The 11,413-nt window shown below is 39.8% G+C and overlaps 1 protein-coding gene across 3 annotated transcripts; it reads right to left on the reverse strand.

Moving 5' to 3' along the window:
• Positions 1 to 2,479: 2,479 nt before the first annotated feature.
• On the reverse strand, positions 2,480 to 10,885 carry LOC115195694 (patched domain-containing protein 3-like). 3 transcript variants are annotated; one of them, XM_029755824.1, is made up of 4 exons: positions 9,924 to 10,885; positions 4,953 to 5,074; positions 4,679 to 4,824; positions 2,480 to 4,565 (listed from the first exon to the last, which is right to left on the reverse strand). In XM_029755824.1, exons 1-4 carry the CDS (start codon positions 10,644 to 10,646, stop codon positions 2,821 to 2,823), a joined length of 2,736 nt encoding a protein of 911 aa, XP_029611684.1. In that variant the 5' UTR covers positions 10,647 to 10,885; the 3' UTR covers positions 2,480 to 2,820. The 3 variants fall into 3 exon arrangements, with proteins under 3 accessions (XP_029611684.1, XP_029611687.1, XP_029611688.1); XM_029755827.1 differs by lacking the exon at positions 9,924 to 10,885 and having other exon boundaries at positions 4,679 to 4,865; positions 4,953 to 5,033; XM_029755828.1 differs by having other exon boundaries at positions 4,512 to 4,824.
• Positions 10,886 to 11,413: the final 528 nt, after the last annotated feature.

The raw sequence follows: 11,413 nt of genomic DNA on the forward strand, positions 1-11,413 counted from the left end.
CCTCTGGTAGTCTCTATGGGGGTGCCACAGGGTTCAATTCTTGGGCCAACTCTTTTCTCTGTATACATCAATGATGTTGCTCTTGCTGCTGGTGAGTCTCTGATCCACCTCTACGCAGACGACACCATTCTGTATACTCTGGCCCTTCTTTGGACACTGTGTTAACAACCCTCCAGACGAGCTTCAATGCCATACAACTCTCCTTCCGTGGCCTCCAACTGCTCTTAAATAAGTAAAACTAAATGCATGCTCTTCAACCGATCGCTGACTGCACCTGCCCACCCGTCCAGCATCACTACTCTGGACGGTTCTGCCTTAGAATATGTGGACAACTACAAATACCTAGGTGTCTGGTTAGACTGTAAGCTCTCCTTCCAGACTCACATCAAACATCTCCAATCCAAAGTTAAATCTAGAATTGGCTTCCTATTTCGCAACAAAGCATCCTTCACTCATGCTGCCAAACATACCCTCGTAAAACTGACCATCCTATCAATCCTCAACTTCGGCGATGTCATTTACAAAATAGCCTCCAATACCCTACTCAATAAACTGGATGCAGTCTATCACAGTGCCATTCGTTTTGTCACCAAAGCCCCATATACTACCCACCACTGCGACCTGTACGCTCTCGTTGGCTGGCCCTCACTTCATACTCGTCGCCAAACCCACTGGCTCCAGGTCATCTACAAGACCCTGCTAGGTAAAGTCCCCCCTTATCTCCGCTCACTGGTCACCATAGCAGCACCCACCTGTAGCACGCACTCCAGCAGGTATATCTCTCTGGTCACCCCCAAAGCCAATTCCTCCTTTGGCCGTCTCTCCTTCCAGTTCTCTGCTGCCAATGACTGGAACGAACTACAAAAATCTCTAAAACTGGTAACACTTATCTCCCTCACCAGCTTTAAGCACCAGCTGTCAGAGCAGCTCACCGATCACTGCACCTGTACATAGCCCATCTATAATTTAGCCCATACAACTACCTCTTCCCCTACTGTATTTACTTATTTATTTATTTATTTTGCTCCTTTGCACCCCATTATTTCTATTTCTACTTTGCACTTTCCTCCACTGCAAATCTACCATTCCAGTGTTTTACTTGCTATATTGTATTTACTTTGCCACCATGGCCTTTTTTGCCTTTACCTCCCTTATCTCACCTCATTTGCTCACATTGTATATAGACTTATTTTTCTACTGTATTATTGACTGTATGTTTGTTTTACTCCATGTGTAACTCTGTGTTGTTGTATGTGTCGAACTGCTTTGCTTTATCTTGGCCAGGTCGCAATTGTAAATGAGAACTTGTTCTCAACTTGCCTACCTGGCTAAATCAAGGTGAAATAAAAAATAAATAAAAAAATCTTATTGCGGAGCAGTGCTACTTTTCAGATGGAACCTTTATCAGGCATAGGTGTGTCTGTGGCGGCCTATACAGCACGGCTTGGAACGCTGCTCTTCCAATCATCATCCAGGATCCAAACAACCAGTTTTATAACAGTAGCTATTAGAAATTATAAACTGTGTGGTTCGGGCCCTGAATGCTGATTGCCTGAAAGCCGTGGTATACCGAATACCACAGGTATGACAAAACAAGTATTTTTACTACTCTAATTACGTTGGTAACCACGTTATAATAGCAATAAGGCACCTCTGGGGTTTGTGATATATGGCCAATATACCGCATCGCGTAGTGCCTAGGAACAGTCCTTAGCTGTGGTATATTGGCCATATACCACACCTCCTTGGGCCTTACTGCATAAGTATGGTGTACATTTTCTAGACAGATTGCTCAATATCTTCACACCCAGACAATCAAATGTAAACAATTTCAAATTATTTATTCTAGACTGACAAACTGAAGTTGTTTTTTAAGTCTCTTAAAAAGACATGCAGGTGTTCAAAGTACACTACACTTTATCAGAGGACCTTAATGCAGAGGAATTGGCACCTTGAGAGACATTTAAGTCCAGATCTCTCTGACAGTTTAGAGATGGAAGTAATGTATTTAGCCATTTCTCCTGGAATTGAAAAAGCTGTAAGACTTGTATTGATAGGTAATTTAGCTGATTTAGTGATCTAAGACATCAGGTAATTGTTGTAAATGTCACACCAGTCTTCACTTTGGCTCCCCCTCCTGTCCAGCTCAGGCGTTCAGCGTCGCCGGCCTTCTAGCTGCTGCAGAACATACCGCTGGCAAACGCCCTTCATTACACACACCTGGTTCCAATCCCCACTCTATATGTACTCCCTCTGCCGTTTGTCTTTGTCGGTCATTGTAAATGTTACTTGTTATCCTGAGAAGAATTTCTCCTACTATTTCCTGATGCATTTATATTTTGCACTAATAGTTCGCCCTGTGCCTTTTTGTTTATGAAGATATATTTTGAGCACCACAGTGTTCTGGTTTCGTCCTGCTTTGTTCTAGGGTGCTTAAATAAATTCAGTAGTTCTAAACCTGCGACTGCCTCCTCTCTACACCAGTGACAGTAAAATAACCTTTTACAGTTGAAATAAAAAAGTCAACAAAAAAATGTAGGATTTCTACTTGTGATACAATTGGATATCATTTAAACAGGGCATATGAAACAACCTTTATTTGACATTTAAAAAAATACACAAGTCAACAGATACAGTCAAAGAACAAAATAAGCAGATTTTGTATACCATATTAAAAAGGTTAAAAAACAGACCAACCAAAGAAATACAACTGTAAACAGCACCTTAATTGACACACATGGTAAATAATAACTTCAGTGACAGATCTATTAAAACTGTACAGTACATGAAGACATCCTGGGCTAGTATCACCATACTGCTTCATGGGCAGTCAGGGTCTGTGGCCCAAATTGTGTGAGACAAATTGTTTTTGTTTTGTATTACACAAATGTGGGTTTTCTGTGTACATATTGTGTGTTTGTCATTGCAAAAATTATCGGTAACAAATACTTTGTTGTCACAGGCTACACACTTCTTGTCAAGTTTCATTTGCGGCATAACCCCACTCTTAAAATCTTTTTTCAGATCACTTTTTTGTTTTTCTGAGTTGCGTGTGAATAAAGTTAGAAACACTGGGAGGAAAGTGATGCCATGAATGAGCCCAAAAAGCATTACCAAGAACATAATCTTAAAAAAAGTCCTGAAAATATGATTCTTGGAAGCAGCCAAAACCACCACACCTAAAATGGTCGAACTAGCCCCTTGTACTATGGGATAGCCCAAAGTAAAGAGAGCATCAACAATTCTTTCATTGACACTCGATTTCTTGCACGAGACAAAGGCGTAGGATATATGAGCAGAGAAATCAACGGTGAAGCCAATGCAGACAACAAGAATGATCATGGATATGGAGTCTAGATTGACGTCCCACAATGCCATGAAACCAGTGACGCCCACAATGACAGAAACGATGGAGAATGTCACCCACAGACAACAGAGAGGGTTAGGAATCAGTAAAAGGGCGATAATCAACATGACTGCTGTCGTGACTCCAATATTCTGGAGGGTGCCACTCACTATAACAGCATACTGGTCATAGTAGATGAATGCCGGATGGTAAACTATCAATGGGACAACACTGCAACTTTCTGCTGTTTCTTTAAGGCTGTTGACCATTTCAATTTCCATACTGGCATTGACTATATTAACAGTTTGGATGAAGAATCGAGAAGCATGGATAGCATTACTGGTGAAGTTCACATCTTGCTTAAAATCAGGGTACAAATTCAGAAATAAAAATAAATTTGCACTGAATACAATTTCATCATCAATGTTTAAATGTGTACTTCGTGCATAGCCTTCATAGTAATCTAGCCAGGATGTATACAAATCATCCGTAATAAATTGAAGCTTCTTAAAGTCCTCCATACAGGAGAGGAGTTCAGATCGTTTGTTCTTATCCCAATATGGAAATTTCTCACTGACAATTACCATGACATTAGGACCATAAGTAGAAAAGTATTGCCTGTCATTGTCATAATACGGAATAACATAAGAGTCATCAGCCGCCAAATCACGAAGATCAATTCCTTGCTGTATTTGAAAACACCCGTAGATACTTGCGGCCAAATACCCAGCGTAAATAAAGATGACAATGACTTTGGTCCATGGTTTTGTCAGAAAAGGACCATAGTATTTCTTAAAGAAATGATTGATTGGTTGTTCTTTCTCTGTCCCAGTGGCTTTATCATAGTTCCCTCCCACACAACACATACTATACCCATTAGAACATTCTTTGGGATTCTCAGATGGAATCTTCATGCAAGTCAACCAGTGTCTGTTGCTTCTTTCTCTCCTCCCATTCAATGCCAGGAAAGCTCCAAAGAATGTGATATTGTAAATGTAGCAAAATATAACGGCAGTGCTTGTATACAGGCAGAAATATTGTACTGACAGAAAGTCGGACATGAGTCCAATGTAAAACCCAAGGACGTCAGTCAAGGTGGTGATGGTTATAGACATGGCAGCTTCTTTGTAGGTGTGTGCCATGCGTTTCTCCACGGGGTCTTTGACATTGGTCTGCTGCCAGTTTGACACCATAATGAACATGTCATCGACACCAATTCCTGTAAAGTTTACATGCTGTTGTCATCTAGTGAACAGAGTCAGTTGGAGCTTTGAAATGCATTTAACCTGACATTGAAAATTGACTTATTATTGACTCCATAAATGATCTTACCAAGTATAAGGAAAGGACAGTTTACCACAGTAATGACAAAGGGCATTCCAATGTAAAACATCAATCCAAATGAGGACAGCACAGCTAGGCCAGCAGAGAGGACACCAATAGCAGCCACCCACACTTTGTTCCTCACATTGTCCAGCCTAAGACAAAATGGTTGTCATCCACAAACAACCAAATTTACCTGGAATGATCAACAGTTGAATGACAATTTACCATACTTTGACAGCGACTGGTCAATTTGGTCAACAACAACAAAAAATCTGCTTACCTTAGGCAAGATATGACTGAAAAGGCGATGGCAAGGGAATATGTGGTTGAGAACAATGGAATCCCGTCTGTGGTGTGTTTTTCTATCTCCTCCTGCTTCGATTGTGAAGTATAGTAAGACACCTACACAATGAAATGTTCCACAGAGAAGCAACTGTTAAACAAAATATATATATATATATATATATATATATATATATATATATATATTTCAATCTAAGGCCTACTTAAAAGTCAATAATCCATAAGAGCAGTATCGTAACTGTGGTATAGAAGATTCCTCTGGTTTGTAAAGGACAGAGAATGTTATATTTTAAGTGCTTGTCACGCCCTGACCATAGAGAGCCCTTGTTTCTCTATGGTGTAGTAGGTCAGGGAGTGACGAGGGGGTGTTCTAGTTTAACATTTCTATGTTGGTGTTTTGGTTTGGTTCCCAATTAGAGGCAGCTGGTAATCGTTGCCTCTAATTGGGGATCATATTTAAGTAGCTATTTTTCCCACCTGTGTTTGTGGGATATTGTTTTGTGTTTGTGCACCATGTAGTCGTTGTTCGTTTATTGATTTATTTGCTTTTGCTTAAAGTTTCACTTTGTAATAAATATGTGGAACTCAACATCCGCTGCGCCTTGGTCTGCTCATTTCCAAGACCGTGACAGTGCTGTAGCCATGCCACTACTGTACTTGGTAACACTATACAATATGGTTATTTGCATTAATTAATGTTTTAGCATGAGAAAATGATTAACAAATACATTGAAAAGGCAATGTTTTGAAAATATCATTCATATTCTATTCAATATGTCATATACAGTGTCTTCAGAAAGTACTCAGAACCCTTGACTTTTTCAAAATGTTGTTATGTTATAGCTTTATTCTAAAATGAATTAAATAAAACAAAATCCTTTGCAATCTACACACAATACCCCAAAGTGAAAACTGGTCTTTAGACATTTTTGCAAATGTATAAAAAAAATATTTTAAAAAATAGGAAATACCCATATTTACATAAGTATTCAGAACGTTTGCTATGAGACTTGAAATTGAGCTCAGGTGCATCCTGTTTCCATTGATCATCCTTGAGATGTTTCTACAACTTGATTGGAGTCCACCTGTGGTAAATTCAATTGATTAGACATGATTTGGAAAGGCACACAATTGTCTATAAAAGGTCCCACAGTTGACAGTGCATGTCAGAGCAAAAACCAAGCCATGAGGTCAAAATAATTGACTGTAGAGCTCCAAGACAGAGTTGTGTCAAGGCACAGATCTGGGGAAGGGTACCAAAAAATGTCTGCTGCATCGAAGGCCTCATTGAAGGATTCTTAAATCTGTCCGCCCGGCCAAACTGAGCAATCGGGGGGGAAAGGGCCTCGGTCAGGGAGGTGACCAAGAACCCGATGGTCACTCTGACAGAGCTCTAGAGTTCCTCTGTGGAGATGGGAGAACCTTCCAGAAGGACAACCATCTCTGTAGCACTCCACTAATCAGGCCTTTATGGTAGAGTGGCCAGACGGAAACCACTCCTCAGTAAAAGGCACATGACATCCCGCTTGGAGTTTGCCAAAAGACACCTAAAGACTCTCAGACCATGAGAAGCAAGATTCTCTGGTCTGATGAAACCAAGATTGAACTCTTTGGCCTGAATGCCAAGTGTCATGTCTGCAGAAAACCTGGCACCATCCCTACGGTGAAGCATTGTGGTGGCAGCATCATTCTGAGGGGATGTTTTTCAGCGGCAGGGACTGGGAGACTAGTCAGGATTGAGGCAAAGATGAATGAAGCAAAGTACAGAAAGATCCTTGATGGAAACCTGCTCCAGAGTGCTCATGACCTCAGACTGTGGTGAAGGTTCACCTTCCAACAGGACAATGACCCTAAGCACACAGCCAAGACAACGCAGGAGTGGCTTCGGGACAAGTCTCTGAATGTCCTTGAGTGGCTCAACCTGATCGAACATCTCTGGAGAGACCTGAAAATAGCTGTGCAGCAACTCTCCCCATCCAACCTGACAGAGGTTGAGAGGATCTGCAGAGAAGAATAGGAGAAACTCCCCAAATACATGTGTGCCAAGCTTGTAGCATCATACCAAAGAAGACTCTAAGCTGTAGTCGATGACAAAGGTGCTTCAACAAAGTACTGAGTAAAGGGTCTGAATACTTATGTAAATGTGATATTTCAATATATATCTTTTTTTAATTATAAATTTGCTTTGTCTTTATGGGTTATTGTGTGTAGATTGAGAACTAACAATTTAATCAATTTTAGAAAAAGGCTGTAACATTATAAAATGTGGAAAAAGTCAAAGGGTCTAAATAGTTTCTGAAGGTACTGTAGCTTGCTGCAGTTCTCCAGTCAATGTTTAGCTGCCTAGCAAAGTACAGAGTGCTATATTTCAAGTGCTGTAACCATGCCATTACCGTACTTGTTAATGCTTTAAAATAAGGTTACCGGTACATACAGTACCAGTCAAAAGTTTGGACACACCGACTCATTACAGGGTTTTTCTATATTTTTAACTAATTTCTACATTATATAATTTATTTTATATTCCTCAAAGTAGTCACCCTTTGCCTTGATGACAGCTTTGCACACTCTTGGCATTCTCTCAACCAGCTTTATGAGGTAGTCACCTGAAATGCACTTCAATTAACAGGTGTGCCTTGTTAATTTGTGGAATTACTTAATGAGTTTGAGCCAATCAGTTGTGTTGTGACAAGGTAGGGGTGGTATACAGCAGATAGCCCTATTTAGTAAAATACCAAGTCCATATTATGGCAAGAACAGATCAAATAAGCAAAGAGAAATGACAGTTCCATGTTTTTTTCTGTAAAGGTGGCTGCATAATCCTTCTACACCTGCATTGCTTGCTGTTTGGGGTTTTAGGCTGGGTTTCTGTACAGCACTTTGTAACGTTGTTACATCAGCTGATGTAAGAAGGGCTTTATAAATACATTTGATTGATTGATTGATAATAGGTTTGGTTTGCTCCTAGCAGAATTCCGTGTAGGCGATACGAATGTCTGTGCCTCCCATACTCCCTTAAAGGCCTTCGCCTTTGTCCCTCTTGAGGCAAGGTAGCTACAACATAGTCAGTCCCCGCTTGATCAGCATATTCTGTAATAATCTAAGATAAATCAACGAATCTGTAATTCATTTTGACTTTTTTTGTTGAGGAAGTCTTAGTCGCGCAATTTTACATCTAACTACGATGTTTGGTGCAGTATTTCTCAAGTGAAAAAATTTTACATGAAAACTAGTCGCATCTCATTGAATGACAACAAACACTTTATTGAAGAATTCCGTCCATAGTTCCCACTACTTTTAACAGTAGTACTGTTCGGCTACCGAACCTTGACTCAGTAAAAACAAACTAAAAATTAGAAGTGCTCAGGGATACTTGACATAAATCCTCTTGGGATTTGAAATTGCGACTGTTTGGTCTTGAATAATTTAGGAGGTTTCACACTCTGGTGGGTTTCCGTTTTCCCCCTTAGTTGGATTGTTTGAACGGGTGTGCATTCTGGAGCGCACTAAACAGCACAGTGGTTCGCTCAAAAAGGGTGGTCTCAGTCATATTCAGTTCATACCATGGTTCGGTTAGCTGTAGGTGAGAATGCAGTCCGAACCAAACACAGGAAAAGAATCAGAGGCGCACATTATTATTGGTTGTTTGACTGGGAGCATTTTATTAAATACACGCAGCATCATAACTTGATATCTCTGAAACATTCAGTGAGTAGGAGCGCATTTATGAGCGCATCCGATGCAGATTGTGGGATATGGGGGCAATGCCTGGATAAAGGCTACTGGCTATTCACCTTGCAGTAAGAGCGGCTTTGCGCTCCCGCACTTTGTTGAAAGACCAGAGCGAAAGTAATATGAAGATTGGAAGACAAGTGATGCTTCATGATAATCATAAATGGATTTAACGTGATTATGTTTGTCCAATAAACAAATATATTGCATGAACACGTGGTTTTATTTAGGAATTTTTGTTCGTTTGACATTTTGGGAATGTGAAACCAACCAGTTTAAAAATCACAAAAATACAATGTAACAAATAGTCAAACTCTGATTCGAACTATAGCTCAGAAAATGCCCTTAATGTCTCATTAGTGCCACCGGATACTTACTTGTTACCAAGAACATACATTCACCTGCCAGTTTATTAGGTGCACCCATCTAGGACCCCCCCTTTGCCTACAGAACAACCTGTATTCTTCGGGGCATGGATTCTACAAGTCGGAAACGTTCCACATGGATGTTGGTCCATGCTGATGGATGGCACTTTCCTCTTTGTCCTCTATTGCTCCTCTATTTTTCTCAAAACATTTTTTTTTACCCTTTTGTGTGTGCACTTTCCTGTATTTATACTTGGGATATATCTTGTCAACAGTAAAAGTAAAACAAATATTGAAGTATTGTTTTGTGAATCAAATTGATAATTGTTAGCTTATAATGGCGCAGTTGGTAGAGCATGGTGCTTGCAATGCCAGGGTTGTGGGTTTGATTCCCATGGGGGACCAGTACATAAATCTTTGCACTCACTACAGTAAGTCACTCTGGATAACAGCATCTGCTAAATGTAAAATGATTAGTTAATGCTGATTTGTGTAACCTTTGTGAAGTGGTACACCAGTACTTTAAGTTTGTTTTCTTGATAACACTTTCTTTCAATGTTCCGTAGTCAGAGTTGAGGAGCAACTGATTACATGTAAGTTACATGTTACATGTAATCTGATTTATAAAAAACTAACTGTAATCAGTTATGTTACCAGCAAAAATATTGTAATCAGATTACAGATACTTTTGAAAAACTAGATGATTACTTCTTGGATTACTTTTAAATTCAGAAAGGATGTTGCGAATTACATCTGGAAGGTAACCTACCCAACCCTGTCTGTCGTAGTGCTCTCATAAGGTTGGCTAAAGCTATAGTACATATATGCTATTATTTCAATGACATACATACCTTAATATTTTCATTGTCTCTCTCATCTGATAGGATCCTTTGGAATTCTTTTAACCATGCCTCAGCTCTGGTGGTGTGACTTTCCAAGAAGTAGAAAAGCTTTACAGCTTTGGCACTTTTGACTTCACTTTTGACATTTGCTTGAACCCCACCTATTGCAGATCCCAGAAAGAGTTGTCTTGATTTGTGTGTATATAAAGGAAAAGTAATGTTTGTCTGCTCAATTCTGCTTGCATTGAAGTCAATCATTTCTAAAATCTCATTTGACACACAATGTCCATTTGTCTTTGCACATAAATGGCTGAACCTCAACTCCCTTTGGTCTACATCAACTGAGATATCTATAACTTTATTGTTCACTTTGATAATGTTCTTCAAATTTTCTGTGGTTAGAATATTTGATTTGTCGTTGGATACCATGATGATTGATGCGTAATTCCCTTCTTCATAGAGCCTCTGGCTTGAGAACTCTGTGTCGTCATTTGGAAAGTTCTCTTTCACAAAGGCCCTAGCAATCTTTGAGGGTCCACTCCTTGGTGTAAATTGTCGTTCAATGTCATTATCCTCCCTGTCTTTCAGAAAATAAAACCCTCCTCCCAGAATTCCGGATACTATTAGAGTTATAACAAAAAACCAGACCGGGTATGTGCCAACAATTCGTCCAAATTTCTCAAAGAGATTCGACAAGGGCTTCTCAATGCAGTCTGTACGTTGGCAGCCCATCGTATGACTTGAGCTTGTTCTTCATTCAGGTACAGTAGAAAGCTGAGGCTGCTGGTGGCCTTTTTATAACTGAGAGACTGGTTAAAGACTGACAGGCATATTTATTTATAAACTGTACTCCTCCAGTACACCTTACCTTTCGGAACAAGAAGGGTTGGTTTGTTTGCAAATTTAGATAAAAGAATAAAAGGCTTTTATAAAAATAATAAAATTGTGTAAAGTCAAACAACTTCCCTAAACAAATAAGAAAACTATACAAATATCCCCCTAAGGAAGTTGATCATGGGGCTTGGGTTACTACAGGTTACACTTGAGAAAGAACACAACAGAGTCAATATTTTGGCAACGTAACCACAGAGATTACATGAACGTTAAATACATTATTTCACTTTTTTAGTATTTTATTGAACTTCTTTGATTTAAAAAAAGTAGTCCAAAGGTTGTACTGGGAGTTTTCTTGAGGTAAAATTGTGTAAGAAGTCATTTCACTGATTCATAGACTGTTCTCATGGCAAGCGGTACCGGAACGCCAAGTCTGGGACCAAAAGGCTCATAAATAGCTTCTACCCCCAAGCCATAAGACTGCTGAACAGTTAATCAAATGGCTACCCTGACTATTTGCACTGACTCTCTGGCTTTATGCACACACACTGGACTTTACCCGCACACTCACGCATACTACACTGACCCTCCAACACACACACACACACACACACACACACACACACACACACACACACACACACACACACACACACACACACACA

Source organism: Salmo trutta, chromosome 6 (genome assembly GCF_901001165.1).
Source record: "Salmo trutta chromosome 6, fSalTru1.1, whole genome shotgun sequence".
Taxonomy (NCBI): domain Eukaryota; kingdom Metazoa; phylum Chordata; class Actinopteri; order Salmoniformes; family Salmonidae; genus Salmo; species Salmo trutta.